The sequence below is a fragment of the Colobus angolensis genome, unplaced genomic scaffold (genome assembly GCF_000951035.1).
Source record: "Colobus angolensis palliatus isolate OR3802 unplaced genomic scaffold, Cang.pa_1.0 Scaffold34, whole genome shotgun sequence".
In the NCBI taxonomy this organism is placed as follows: Eukaryota; Metazoa; Chordata; class Mammalia; order Primates; family Cercopithecidae; genus Colobus; species Colobus angolensis.
The window spans coordinates 6,640,110-6,655,958 of NW_012116710.1; the positions used below are offsets into that span (position 1 = coordinate 6,640,110).

Sequence of the window (15,849 nt, forward strand, 5' to 3'; positions counted from 1 at the left end):
ATGTGTATGGGGCCTGAAAGTGTGAGGGGAGATGTCACAATGTGTCCTTTGAGGACAGCAAACCATTTGATCTGAGCATCTTGGTACTGGACAATGAGTACCAGGCGAGTGCCTGAGGATCTCCAAGTACCCTGCCTTCCATGGGCTCCCAGAGCAGGAGGCAGCGCTCCCTGGCCTGGCCCCAGTAGTTCATCTGGACCCATCTCCAATAACTACTTTTGCCCCAGGCTTTTCATCACAGAGCACCCACTGCTTGCACTGCCATCCTCAGCTCTTTTCTCAAATCTAACCAGGGTTAATATCGGCTCACCTGGCATTTCCTCCAAGGTGGAGAATCTCCCCTGTCTTTTCCCATTGTGATCATTTCTACTTATGCTGTTATTTTAATTTTCACTTACAGTATTCATAAAAATAAAACTGTTTTAGCCAATCAAAAATTAAGTCTCTCTCACTCCTGGACCCAATCTTACTCCTGAGAACATTACTAGTACTCTGCTCTCCTTCCACAGGAAATCTTTGCTTATGGAAGCACATAGGTCTATTATTTCATTTGTTTTTAAGCAAATCCAGGTATATGTTGCTCTACACATTAACACTTTAGGAACTAAGTTAATTTGTTGTTAAAGAATGTATCTTGAAGACATCATCTATTAATGGAGCTGCCTTAGTTTTTAAAGATTGTATAATGTTGCATTAGAACAATCATTACCCAAAATTATTGACCTTGACTCTTTTGATGGGCATTGAGGTTATTTCCAATATTTTGCTCTCTCAAGTAGTGCTGTAATACGATTTCTGGTAAATTCTTTTGTCATTATCCACCTCCCTTACTTATATTGAAAGATAATCACAAAGAAACAAGTAATTGGTTCAAAAATGTGTGCGTTTTAAATTTAACAAATTGACACCTATAAGGTTACTTTATATCCTTAGTAATAAAGAATATGTCCAAATGTTCTGGCTCTTTCTAATGTGTAGGCCAAAAGATGCACATTATATTCAGATTCAAGTGAGGGATCTTTACGTATGCTTAGAAGCTGTTTAAAATGGTATCCTATGGTTTGCAACACTTGTCCAATTCCACCTCTCCAACAACACTTGAGTTTTATTCTTGGCCACCATCAGCCCAGATCTAGGCAACTCCAAAGAGAAACTGGGCTATCAGCAGTGAGTGGCGGTCAGAGTTCATAGAACAGAAGGATATGCATTCAATGAATGTGGTCTAGCGTTAACCCTGTGTGAACCACTGTACAAGACGCAGGGATTCAAGTTGATGAAACAGTCACTAGCCATGGGGATTTTCCAGGCAAGAGGGGAGGCTGAGCAAACACATACCATGTGACACAGAGCGGTAACGCCTTGCTAGAAGAATGAGAGAAAAAAACTGGAAGTAAAGCAAGCAACTGTCTCAAATAGGCACAAAAGTTGATCTGCACACAGAATTGTGTGTTTTGGGTTCAGTTAAATAACTAGGAGTTTTCTCATGGGATGTTGTAGGTACTAGGACAGAGGAGAGAGGAGGGTGAAAGCTTGTTTGGTGGCATACTGTCTTTATGATGCATTTTTCCTTTTGTAGGTAATAGTAAATAGCCAACACTGTTGCAGCTTTGTTCATGACTCCCACCATGTTCTGTGAAGATGGTGCAAGTGTGGAGAGATGTCTCCCTGGCCTCAATGTCTGTCTGCAATTGAGGGAGGTGGCCACACTCCTCATGGTTGAAGAATCCCTCTTTCTATGTGACCATAGGATCTCTAGAGCCTACTAACAGCACGATCTCTCCTCCCCGCTTCTGCTACACTTGATCATTAAAACATCACCAAACTACCCAGGATTTGTTTGATTCTTGCTTTAAGGGGGAAAGAGAAAGTGGTCATGCCCAAGAAGATCCAAGGAATTCTACGAGAGGCATCAAGAAATCAAAAAGGATAAACCTTCGTGTGACTCGAGGAGTGACAAGGTCCCTGGAATGCCTGAGAAGACATTAGGTACAGCATCCTTCTATACCACGTTGTTGACATCAGAGACTCTGAAACAAAATCCTTACCCAATCTCAGATGACTCACTGCACTGAAATGTTAGGTAGCTGTTTACAGCCAGACAAGTGTACCTCAGGGAAGAAATTTTGTAACTCGAGGACAATGTGGTGGAATTTCCTAATTCCTTCCATTGTTCTCAGGATATTTATTGTGTATAAACATGGTGCTTTGCTCTGTAAAGACTGCCATGCAGGACCTTTAAAAAAAGACACATTTCTGACATGAAAAATTTAATCCAAGCAATAGTTAGAGAATCACAGGAGTCCAAAAATTTCTCGTGAAGTACCTCAAATGTTGATGTTTAAAAATAATTGTGAGATTTTTCTGATGTGTGTGGCAGAATCCTGAGATTTCTATTTGGAAACAAATGGTCATGGTTTAAGAGCAGAGAATATGTAGTTTATTGTTGGGATGGACACAATTCATACACATGGACACAGTAAGCCGACCTTGCTTTGCTGCTGTTTCATTAGGCATTGCAGCACAGCAAACATCCCAACACATGTTGGCTTAGAGCGATCATTTATTCTGATCTTGCTCAGTAAACTAGACTCATGTAGGTTGTAGATCATGTGGTGAGAGTAATGTTTTCTGAAGCATCTTTTAGGCTGGGATTCCAGAGGATGCTTCACTCTTGTCTGACCCAGCACTAGAGCTGGGTGAACACCTGATGGCTGGCTGGTTATTTTATTCCCTACTTCACCTCCCCATTCATGCCTTAAATTTTCTCAAATCATGAGAGTCTCATGGTTCTTAGACTTAATGAATGATGATTGGTTTCCACTAAAGAAAGCCTTCCAAAAGGCTCATGGAGAAGGTGCAAGGCATCATAGGACCTAGCTTTGAAATGCAGACAGTGTCAGTACTGTGACGTTATATTGATCAAGGTGAGCTATACAGACAGCCCAAATCAAAGGGTGGGGATTCCATAAGCTGTGGTTATTTTGACCTGTTGTCATGAGGGAGCATTTTTGGCAACTATTTCCACTCATTCCTCAGTGGTTTAAATGTTTCCCACGTTCTAAAAACACTAATCCTGTAACGAACAACTGAACACAATAGAATTACAGAAACAGGCTCAGATTGAAGTTTAGCATCTTATCATCCAGTCAGGATCTAGTGTCCAGAGATGAGGTGACTACAAATTATCAGGTGCACTTTCTCTCAATGTATGCACTAAAGAAATACATTATCTGCCCTATACAAATGAAACACACAAGACTGAAACAGATATAGGAAAATGCAGTGGACATACCTATTTTAGAAGGGCAAAAAATGATAAACAGCACCCTGAAAGCAAGAAGGATCACCAATAGGTATACTGGAGCTATCCACGAAAATTTGGCCAGGGTTTTCATTCTTGTTACATCTGTTCAAACCAGCATGGCCTTATCTGAAAATATTGTATTGATATGTGCCACTTGTGTTTCCATAAGTAGTTACAGGATATATTTTTCATTAAGTTGGACTAAGTGATCTTCCTTGAATTGATATGCAAGACTTATACCCAATGAAAGAAACAGTGCTAGCACATTAAACTTGAATAGAAATTAAAACAAATAAACAAATAAAAACAAACAAGAACAAAAAAGAAAATAGGCAGCAGTCACTGGTCCACATTATTGGACCCTATTTTCATCTTCTCTGAAAATGGTTCTCTGCAGCAATTGGCTCCACCATCTATTGTTTCTTGGAACTCCTACCAACATGGCACAATGACAATGCTTTTCTCAATTCAAGAGCTGTGGTCATCTGGTTCATAGCAGAAAAAGAGAACCACTTAGGAGAAGATAAACAGCATATTACCTAAAAGCCTAACAATGCAGATTACAAAAGGTCTCATTAAATAGCCTGTTTACCTGCAGGGCCCATCTCAGGCATCATTTTAGTCCTCCTCATCCTGTCTTCCCATATTCATTGCCATAGCTCGTTCGACTCCAACCTTACTCACAGGTATGTCTCTCTCCTTGCCTTCCTTTAACCTAACATCCAGTTACCTTGAGGTGTCAATGCACAATAAATAACACACTCATGCCTCTCTTTTTTGTTTCTTTCCAGAATAAGCTGAAATTTTCTCTCCTCTCACTGGGAAGTCTCAGGTTCTTGTAAGGTACACTCGCCTCCTTATACCATCCTACTCAGAATTTTGGTCACTTCTCTATTTTGATGATGGAGAAGAGGCCCCCTCATCAGCATGGAAGTCATTTTGGGGCAATAAGGCAATTCTTGCTCAGAGTGAATTAAGACTATCTTGGAACCCATAACCCATGACTTTCTTTTCTTGGCCGGAGTTTCACTCTTGGAGTGCAGTGGTGTGATCTCGGGTCACTGCAACCTCCGCCTTCCGGTTTCAAGTGATTCTCCTGCCTCAGCCTCCCAAGTAGCTAAGGTTACAAGGCGCCTTCCACCATGCCTGGCCAGTTTTTGTATTTTTAGTAGAGAAGGGGTTTCACCATGTTGGCCAGGTTGGTCTCAAACTCCTGACCTCAGGTGATCCACTCACCTAGGCCTCCCAAAGTGCTGGGATTACAGGCATGAGCCACTGCATCTGGCCAGAACCCATGACTTTCTGAGAAGAACATGAGTTTAATTTCATATCTATATGTCCCTGGATGATTCCAATTGTATTTGAATAACCTATAGGGTCCTACATGCTGTCCCTGATAGACAAACACACAGTGACTGCCTTTTCTTAACTGATAGTCACCAGCTCAGTTCAGTTCACATAGGCCATTCGTTATGCTCATCTTTATACTACCTACTATCCTGTGCTAATGGTGGCCAGAAGTGACGTCTCAGATAAAAAGAGAAGATATAGAGACCAGGAAGCAATGTTCAACAAAAGAGTTTTAATTTGCCTCTGGGTACCCGCTCAACATCTTTTTCATGCTCCTCAACCTAAATCCACTAAATATAGCATCCCCACTAAATATAGTATTACTCAAAACATAGAAGGTTATTCTGGACTCTAAAGCCTTGCCTTCTGAATGGTCTGTGGGGCTTTTTCAGTTGTTGCTGAAAGTCCCCAAATAATAAATCTAGTCTTTGAAAATGTCCTTGATGCCAAAGTCCATCAAAACTGTTTCCTCTGTGGTGCTGTCCGTGGTGCTGAGCACTGGTGTTTCTAGGCCTGTGTTTGCAAGTGAGGGGCCAATAAAACAGAATTAGGAGATACTTTTTGTTTTGTTTTGTATCTGACAAATTGCAACTCGAAATATGCATGATATATGGAGCAAGAATTGAATTTGGATTTTCAAACCACAATTTCTGCAATGCTATCACCACTTTTATTCAGCATAGTATTTGAAGTACCAGCCAGAGCGTTCAGCAAGAGAAAGCAACAAATGGCATCCAAATACAGAACGAAGTTAAACAATCCATGTTTAGAGACATGATTCTATGTCTAGAAAACCTCACAGTTCCCACCCAAATTATCATTAAGCTGGTAAACAACTTTCACAAAGCTTCAGGATACAAAATCAATGCGCAAAAGTCACTAGAAGTCCTATATGCCAATGACAGTGAACCATAGGGCCAAATCAGGAATGCAATTTCATTCACAGTTGCCATAAAAAGAATAGAATACCTAGAAATACAGTTAACCAGGAGGTGTAAGATGGTTACAATGAGCATTACAAAACACTGCTTCAAGAAGTAGAGATGACCCAAACAAATGGAAAAACATTCCATGCTCATGGATGGCAAGAATAATAATCATTAAAACAGCCACACTGCCCAAAGAAATGTACAGATTAAAAGGTATTCCTATTGAACTCTCAATAACATTCTTCACAGAATTAGAAAAATCTATTTTAAAATGCATGTGGAACCAAGAGTAAGCTGAATAACCCAGACAATGCAAAGTAAAAAGAACAAAGCTGGAAGCATCACATTACTGTACTACAGCTTGAAGTAACCTAACAGCATAGTACTTGCACAAAAACAGACACATAGACCAATGGAACAGAACGGAGAGACAAGAAGTAAGGTCCCACACCTACAGCCATCTGGTCTTCGACAACGTTGATCAAACAAGCAATGGAAAAAAGATTCCTATTCAGGAAATAATTTTCGGTTAATTAGCTAGTCATGTGCAGATGATCAAACCTGAACCATTTTCTTGATTATATAGAAAAATTAACTCAAGATGAGTTAAAGACTTAAATGTAAAATCCAAAACTATAAAAATCCTGGAAGGCTACCTAAGGCAATACCATTCCGAATGTAGGAACAGGCAAAAGATTCATGACAAAGATGCCAAAGGCAATCACAAGAAAAGGAAAAATGGACAAATGGATCAATTTAAACTAAAAAGATTCTGCACAGCAACAGAACCTATCAACAGAGCCAACAGACAACCTACAGAAAAGGAGAAAATGTTTGCAAATTATGTATCTGAAAATTGTCTAATATCTAACATTTATAAGGAACTTTAACAACTTTACAAGAAAAGAACAAACAACCCCATAAAAAATGGGCGAAGGGCTGGGAGCAGTGGCTCATGCTTGTAATTCCAGCACTTTGGGAGGCTGAGGATTGCTTGAGTCCAGAAGTTCAAGACCAGCTTTGGCAACATGGCAAAACCCTATCTCTATGAAAAATAGAAAAATTAGCCAAGTCTTGTTTCGAGCACCTGTAATCTCAGCTACTTAGAAAGCTGGGCTGGAAGGATTGCCTGAGCCTAGGCAGAGGTTGCAATTAGCTGAGATTTCACCACTGCACTTCTGCCTGGGTGTCATAGTGAAATCCTGTCTCAAAAAAAGTAGACCAAGAACATTAATAGACAGTTTTCAAAAGAAGACATACAGGTGGCCAACAAGCAAATGAAAAGAAGCTCAACATCCCTGAATGTTAGAAAAATGCAAATCAAAACCACGAGATACCATCGCTCACCAGTCAGAATGGCTAGTATTCAAAAGTCAAAAAATAACAGAAACAGGCAAGCTTGTAAAGAAAAGGGAACACTTACACATTGTTGGTGGCAGTGTAAATTAGTTTACTATTGTGGAAAAAAAGTGAGATTCCTCAAACAGCTAAAACAGAACCACATTCAACCCAGCTATCCCATCACTGGGTATATACCCAGAAGAATAGAAATCGTTCTACCACAAAAACATGTGCATGTGAATGTTTATTACAACACTATGCACAATAGCAAAAACATGGAGTCAACCTAAATGCCCATGAAGGACAGATTGGATAGAGAAAATGTGGTGCATATACACCATAGAATGCTATGCAGCCTCAAAAAATAATGAGATTATGACTTTTGAAGGAACGTGGGTAGAGTTGGAGGCCATTATCCTTAGTAAACCAATGTGGAAATGAAAAACAAAACTCTGCATGTTCTCACTTAGAAGTGTGAGCTAAATGATGAGGCCCACGGATACCAAGAGGGAAACAACCCCACTGAGGCCTACTTGAGGATGGAAGGTAAAAGGTGAGACAGGAGCAGAAAAAATAACTATTGGGTACTAGGCTTAGTACCTGGATGATGAAATAATCTTTACCGCAAACCCCCATGACACGAGTTTCCCTGTGCTTGTGCCCCTGAACCTAAAATAAATGTTTAAAAAACAAAGAAAAAACCAATCTCACTTTCTCCTGAAATCTACAGGAGAAACAGTGTCTCTGAAACTTTGATTCACATGGACATCAAGAGAAAGGAGAGAATATTGCTAGAGTCCAGGTGTGGGACAGACAGATGAGAGCAGCCCTCGCCTGGTAGAGCCAAAGGGCTTAGTGTAGAGCAGGTTCATGCAAGGACTTTCTCTACCTCTCCCCCGGATCATCCTGAGGATCAAAGTCAGTGCTGTCCCAGAATATTTAAAGGCAAAAAGAACAATTTAAAGGCAGAATGTATGATTCGTAGGTGTCTCTTTCCAATAAGTGTGGGGAAGAGGAATGCAGACCATGGGGGTGATGGTCCCTTTGGTGAGGTCTGCACAGCTGGTATGCAGTACCAGCTACTCAGGAGACTGAGCTGGGATGATCACCTGAGCCCAGGAGCCAGAGGTTACAGTGAGCCACCACACCACTCTAGCCTGAGTGTCAGAGTGAGACCTGTCTTAAAACAACAACAAAAGGTGAACAAAGACAGGAACAGATGCTTTTCCTTTTTCTGTTTTTTTTTTGAGACGGAGTCTCGCTCTGTCCCCCAGGCTGGACTGCAGTAACGCGATCTAGGCTCACTGCAAGCTCCGCCTCCTGGGTTTACGCCATTCTCCTGCCTCAGCCTCCCGAGTAGCTGGGACTACAAGCGCCCACCACCAGGCCCGGATAATGTTTTGTATTTTTAGTAGAGACGGGGGACACTTTTCAAAAGTAGACTTACAGGTGACCAACAACTACATAATAAAAGCTCAGTATCACTGAACATTAGAGAAATGCAAATCAAAACCACAACGAGATACCATCTCACACCAGTCAGAATGGCTCTTCTTAAAAAGTCAAAAAAGGACGGATGCTGGCAAGGGTGTGGAGAAAAAGGAGCACTTACACATTATTGGTGGCAGTGTGAATTAGTTCACACATAGAGGAAAGCAGTGTGGTGATTCCTCAAAGAACTTACACAGAACTACCATTAAACCCAGCAATCCCATTACTGGGATAGGTGTATACACTATTGTATACACAGAAGAATATAACTGATTCTGCCTTAAAGACATATGAACATGAATGTTCTTTTCAACACTATGCACGATAGCAAAGATACAGAATGAGCCCAAATGCCCATCAAGGACAGATTAGATACAGATAATGTGATACATGTACACAATGGAATACTATGAAGCCCTAAAAAAGAATGAGGTCATGTCTTTTGCAGGAACATAGATGGAACTGGAGGCCATGATTCTTAGCAAACTAATGCAGGAACAGAAAACCAAATACTCCATGTTCTCACTTATAATTGTGAACTAAATGATGAGACTCATAGACACCAACAGGGGAACAACACACACAGAAGCCTGCTCTACGGTGAAGGGTGAAAGGTGGGATAGGAGCAGAAAAAACAGCTATTGGGTACTATGCTTAGTACCCAGGTGAAGAAATTTTATGTACCACAAACCTCATGACACGACTTTATCTGCATATGTACCCCTATAATAAAAGTAAAAAAAAAAAAAAAAAAAAAAATTTAAAGAAAAAAAAACAATCTCACCTTTCTCCCAGAATCTACAGGAGAAACAGTATCTCTGAAACTTTGTTTTACTTGGGCTCCAAGACAAAGCCGAGAATGTAGCTAGAGTCCAGGTATGTGACAGACAGATGAGAGTGACCCTCACATGGCAGAGCCAAGGGGCCTAGTGTGAGGCAGGTTCATGCAGTAACTTTCTCTACTTCTCTCCTGAGGATCAAGGTCAGGAGGATCAGACCTTCAAAGGCTCTCCCAGAACTTTTAAATGCAAAGAGAATTGCCTTCTAGGTCTAACGTCTTTTTCCAAAATTCCCAATTTACTTTTAGTCATTGTACAAATTGGGAGAATGTACACCTTCTGGCTAGATTCCGCATAGTGGAGAAAAGGCTTGAGAGGCACAAAGAGAAGCTTTACAATCACTACCCCTCACTCCATCATCCTATCCCTGGTAACCCAATCCACAGCCTGGTACCTCCCCTACTGTCATTTCTGCTGCCTTACAGCAAACAGCTATGGTTGTGACAGAGTTTCTTCCTGACCTCTGAGTGTTTCTCCTGCTGCACGGAAAGCTTGCTGGGAGGGGCTTGGAATCTGGCATGAAGCCAGAGGGCATCTCTGAGTTGCAGCATTTAAATGATCCCACTCAGAGATTCACACAGAAGACTGGACACAATTCTGAAGAGTTGCCCAGAAGGAGAGAACAATGTCATCACTACCTGTGAGTTGAAAAGGCACAGACTTTAATAATCTCAAGTCACATAAACCAAGAAAGAAACAGGGGAGATTTTCTGAGATGAAAATATGAGCATTCCTACTGCGAATGCTTTACTGAGAGGTGTGGTTGTGTGGAAGAGAAACCCTGAGGCTGTGGTATCTGAGATGATTGTGGGGTGTGAGGTGTGGACCCTGGACCAGTGTAACCCTCTGTGAGGGTGTGGTGGTGTCTGATGAGAGTGAACTCTGCTGAGATTAAGTGACTTTAGGTGGGAGGTGGATGCCCCACCAGGACGGGCGGGTGTGTGAGTGAGTGTAAGCGGTTGAGTGTGCTTTGTCTTCCTGTCTGTGATGTGAGTGTGTATTTGCTCACAGCCAGACCAATGCATGGTCATCTTTATGTGCACAGTGAGCAGGTGTGTGTGACTCAGTGAATGGTGTGGCTGTGTGTGACTGTGGGTGTGTGTGCTGTTGTGTGACAGGGTGTTGAACTGGGAACATGCATGTGGCCTTCTGTGCATGTGAAGGTTCCTCCCCACACAGCAGCACCTCTGATGAAGCAGCTGTGTGTCTTTTCATGTGTGTCAATGTGGATCCCAGATGGCTTAACTGGTGGGGATCTTGGGGATTGTGAGTTACCAAGGACTAGTTTCCAGGTCACTTATGAGAGGAAAATGTAGCATCGGTAGGTGTCTCTTTCCAGTAAGAGTGGGGAAGAGCAATGCAGACTATGGGGGCGATGGTTCCTCAGGTGGGGACTGCACAGAGTGACCACTGGCTTTGGCTTCCCAAGCTCAGCTTCCCTGTCCCAGCTCAGCCTGTTCTTCCCACTGTGGAACAGGAGAGTGTGCAGACACTGATTTGCCAGGGAAGAATATTAGAGGCTGTGGTTTCAGTGACTGAACCACGCAAAATATTCACTGTAAACTCTGTCTGAAACTAAACTTGTTCCTCCACTCATGAAAGAACAAGCTCTGTCTGAATTCAGACAGAGCTTACCGTGAATGTTACTCAACAAAGCAGCTGGGTTCACTGGCTCACGGCCATCATCCCACCAATTTGGGAGGCAAAGATGGGAGGGTAACTTGAGGCCAGAAGTTTGACACCAGTCTGGGCATCATAGTGAGACCCTTTCTTTGAAAAACTTTAAATATCAGACTGGCAGAGTGGCAGGCAGCTTTCACCCCAGCTACACAAGAGGGGGCAGATGTGTGAGGATCACTGCAGCCCAGGAGTTCGAGGTTTCAGTGAGCTGTGGTTGCACCCCTGCATATCAGCCTGGGCAACAAAGCAAGACTCTATCTCAAAAATATGGAAAAATTATCAACCACTTTTAGTAGTCGTAGAAATCAATCGTTCCCTCTAGTTATGTCTCTGACCCACAGGCTTCATATGTGCAAGTACTGAGGCTGCGCTGTCAGCAATGTGTCCCCTTCTGGGAAGGACGTCCATTGCCCTTGATGATTGCGATGCATGTGCCTCCCGGACACAGGGGTTTCCTGTTCTTTCATCATTTCTTTCTTTTTCAACAAGTGTTGTTTCTCTCTGGAGTGAATTTCTAAATTCTTTCACCCTCAAGTCTTGTTTTCATTTTCAGAGTTGAAAATAAGGCAGGTCAATGTTTCAGGAGGACTCCCCTGTTCTGTTAGGTCACCCCTAACAGAACCTACACATGCCAGGGATTAGAGTAGAAGTTTCACATATATTAACTCCTCTATTACTGAGAACACCCTACAAAGTAGGAATTCCTGACAATCCTCCTTGTTCTGGGGAAACCGAGACAGGGAGTGGTTAAGTAATATATCTAAGATTGCACTGCTAGTAAAAGGCAGAATGAGGACTGAAATCCAGGATGCCTGGCTCTTGAACAATTGCTCCTACCTATAGGTCCACCATATCTTCAGGAATATGGAGCCCTGACTGTGGTAGGGTGAAAGGGGAGAGGCCTCAGAGTCTGCCCTGTGATCTCTAACCTCCTGCACCATGGGAATCTGTTACAATAGGGGAGGTTGACCCTTTACCTGTCACTCACTCTCAATACCCTGGCAGGTACCATACACACTGCCTGTTTCCTTGTCTGTTGGTTCCTGCGTGATAATCACAGGGACACCGATCCTCACTTTTGTGTGAGTACTCCATGGTCCAATGGAGGGGGTGGAGGAGAGAAGGGAGAATATTTGCTAAGGGTTTGACCTTATGTGTGAGTGATGTGGAAATGTCTAGTTGGCATAATGAAGGCCTCATGCAAGTGCACGCCCTGGAGACCCTCCAGCACCAAGCATGAGACCTGCAGCAACTGCATGTGGGTCAGCCATGGGGACTAGGGGAGGAGGACACTCAGTGGGTTGGAGCCGTGGCTCTTTATTAAAGGGATAGAATTTCCAGGAAATGAACAGATCATAGGCTCAGGTCCCTGACTGGTGCTCAGTTTTTGTCTGGGGATGAGGAGCATAGCATCTCCCTGCCTGGGAGCATGAGGAGCTGAAGCATCCCCACAGGGACCAGGACTGCAGTATCATCAGGAAGACTTCTTGCCCTGGGTAAAGAGGGGAAGGGATTTGTGTGTGTGTTGAGTGTGTGTCTGCACTATGAAGGAATCTGCCCAACGTGCTGTGTGCTTTGACCTCAGCAAGGACCCACAGCTGGAGGTGAATTTCTACACTGGGACGGATGAGGACTCAGATATTGCTTTCCAATTCCGACTGCACTTTGGTCATCCTGCAATCATGAACAGTCGTGTGTTTGGCATATGGAGGTACGAGGAGAAATGCTACTATGTACCCTTTGAAGATGGCAAACCATTTGAGTTGTGCATCTATGTGCGTCACAAAGAATACAAGGTGAGTATTTCAGGAGCTTCCAGGACTGGAGCTTTGTGGGCTCCTAGACGAGGCAGCTTTCATTGACCTGGTGCCATCAGTCCCTTGGGGCCCATCTTCCATAACTATTCCTGTTTCAGGTTTTCATCACAGAGCACCCTCTGCTTGCACTGCCATCCTCTGCTCTTTCCAAAATCTGACCAACATCAAGGTCGGCTCACCTGCCTTTTCCCCCAAAGTGGAGAATCTCCTGTCTTTTCCCATAGTGCTCATTTCTACTTATGCCATTCTTTAAATTTTCATTTAGCTGAATGTATACAATATACTTAAGGAAAAGGTGGTTTTAATCATTCAAAAATTGTGTCTTTGTCTAACTTTTGGGCCCCAATTCTACTCATAAGAACAGCATTACTAGAGTTCCACTCTTCTTCAGAAAGAATCTTTTTATCTTTTTATTTTTTTGAGACAGAGTCTCACTTCGTCATCCAGGTTGGAGTGCAGTGGTGTGATCACAGCTCTTTGCAAACTCCACCACCCAGATTCAAGCCATTCTCTTGCCTTAGCCTCCCAATAGCTGGAATTACAGGTGCATGCCATCACACCTGGCTAACTTTTGTATTTTTAGTAGAAGCGGAGTTTCACCATGTTGGCTAGGCTTGTCTTGAACTCCCGACCTTGCGTGATTTGCTCACCTTGGCCTCCCAAAATACTGGGATTACTGGCATAAGCCATTGTGCCCAGCCTTTCAGAGGAAACCTTTGCCTATGGACGGATATAGATATGTCTATGATTTCATTTGTTTTTAAGCAAATCCCAGTATAAGTTGCTCTACACATTACACTTCAGGAATTAAGTTGATTTGTTGACAAAGAATATATCTTGAAGGCACTACCAATCCATGGTGCCACTTCAGGTTTTAAAGATTGCATAATATTCCATTAAAAAGTTTACCCAAAATTATTGAACTTGACCCTTTTTTGGGCATTAAAGTTTTTTCCAGTATTTTGTTATCACACATGATGCTGTATTAAGTTTTATAGTCAGTCCTCTTGTCATTACTAATTTCCCAATACTTATACTGGAAGGTAATTAGAAAAAAAATGAAAAAACCAACTCAAAAATGTGTAAATTTTAAATTTGAAAAATTTACATTAAGAAAGTGACTTTCTCTATAGCCTAAATATAAGGAATATATCCATACTTTTTGGTTTTCTCTAGTGAATAGGCCAAAAGATTCACATCTTATTCAGAGTCAAGTGAGGGATCTTTTCCTATGCTTAAAAGTTGTTGAAGATAATATTCTATGTTTTACAAGACTTGTCCTCCCTTAACTCTCTAAGAATCCTGGGTTTCATTCTTTGCCACTACCATCTCAGATGTAGGCTATCCAAAGAGGAACTGTGCCATCAGTAGTAAAAGGCAGTCACAGTTCATGGAACTGAAAAGTATGCACTCAATGAACATGGTCTAGCAGTAACCCTGTGGCAGGTCCTGTGTAAGATGCAGGGTCTCAAGTTCCTGAGACACAGTCCCTGGTGATGGGGATCTTCCAGGTTGGAAGGGAGGCTGAGTAAACAAGGACTGTGTGACATGCTATATAACTTCACTAGGGGAATGAGAGAAAATATTAGAAATAAAATGAGCAACTGTCTCAAATAGGCATAAAATGTAGCCTGTAAACAGAAATGTGTCTACTAGGTTCACTTTTGTGTAACTAGGAGTTTTCATGGGGAAGGTTATTTGTACTAGGTCAGAGAGGAGAAAGGGCTGAAAACCTGTTTGGTGGCATACTGTCTTTCTGATGCATTTTTCCTCTTGTAGGTAATGGTAAATGGCCAACGCATTTACAACTTTGCCCATCGATTCCCGCCAGCGTCTGTGAAGATGCTGCAAGTGTTGAGAGATGTCTCCCTGACCAGAGTGCTTATCAGCGATTGAGGGAGATGATCAGACTCCTCATTGTTGAGAAATCCCTCTTTCTACCTGACCATGGGATTCCCAGCGCCTGCTAACAGAATAATCCCTACTCACCGTTGATCATTAAAACAGCACCAAACCCCACATGGTTGGTTCTTGCTTTAAGAGGAGAAGAGGAAGTGGTCATCCCCAAGAGGGGCCAGGGCATTCTATGGGAGGCATCAGGAAATCAAAGGGGATAAACCTTCCTGTGACAAAGGGAGTGAGTGACAAGGTCACTGGAATGTCTGAGAAGACATTAGAAACAACATTCTTCTATAGTATGTAGTTGACGTCAGACAGTCTGAACCAAAATCCTTACCCAATGTCAGATGACTCACCGCACTGAAATGTTGGGTAGTTGCTTACAGCCACATAGGTGTACTAGTGGCTTCGGGCAGAAGCTGTAACTTGAGGAAAATTATATAGAATTCCTTAATTTTTTTCATTGTTCTCAGGATGCTTATTGTGTAGGCACATTGTGAAGTTTTCAATCTAAGTAGTAGGGAAATACTGGAGCCCAGTGTTTTCCTTAAAGAATCCCAATTATTCTTATTTCCAAATATTCAAAGATTGTTCCATTTTTTATGTGCAGAATCCAGGGGTTTCTCTTTGGAAATAAATAGTCATGGTTGTAGATCAGAGAACATGTAGATTATTATTGGAATAGACACAGTTCATGCACATGGACACAGTGAACAGACCCTGCTTTACTGCTGTTCCAGTGACAAATTATAGCATAACAAACCTCCCAACACATATTGACTAAAGTCAATCATTTATTTTGATCTCTCCCAGCTTTACAGGTTTATTGAACTCATGTGAGTGGTAGGTCATGTGATGGGAGTCATGTTTTTAGAGAAATCTTTTAGCCTGGGATTTCAGAGGATGCTTCACTCATGTCCAAGTCAACACTAGGGCTGAGTAAACACCTAGAAGCTGGCTGGTCATCTCTTTCACTACCACACCTTTCCATTCATGCCTTGAATATGTTCAAATCAGGAGAGTCTCATGGTTCTTGGACTTAATGAATGGTGATTGGCTTTCAGCAAAGAAAGCCTTTCAAAAGGCTCATGGAGACAGTTCATGGCATTATAAGACCTACCTTTGAACGGCAGACAGTGTCACTTCTATAGCTTTACATTGACCATGGTGAGTCACATAGACAGCCCTAATCAAAAGGA

The 15,849-nt window shown here is 42.2% G+C and overlaps 1 protein-coding gene across 1 annotated transcript; it reads left to right on the forward strand.

Moving 5' to 3' along the window:
- Nucleotides 1–9,678: 9,678 nt before the first annotated feature.
- Nucleotides 9,679–14,770, forward strand: LOC105519167 (placental protein 13-like). The gene is made up of 4 exons (XM_011952446.1): nt 9,679–9,894; nt 11,940–12,016; nt 12,520–12,730; nt 14,531–14,770. The coding sequence occupies exons 1-4, from the start codon at nt 9,880–9,882 to the stop codon at nt 14,645–14,647; spliced, it is 420 nt and encodes a 139-aa protein (XP_011807836.1). The 5' UTR covers nt 9,679–9,879; the 3' UTR covers nt 14,648–14,770.
- Nucleotides 14,771–15,849: the final 1,079 nt, after the last annotated feature.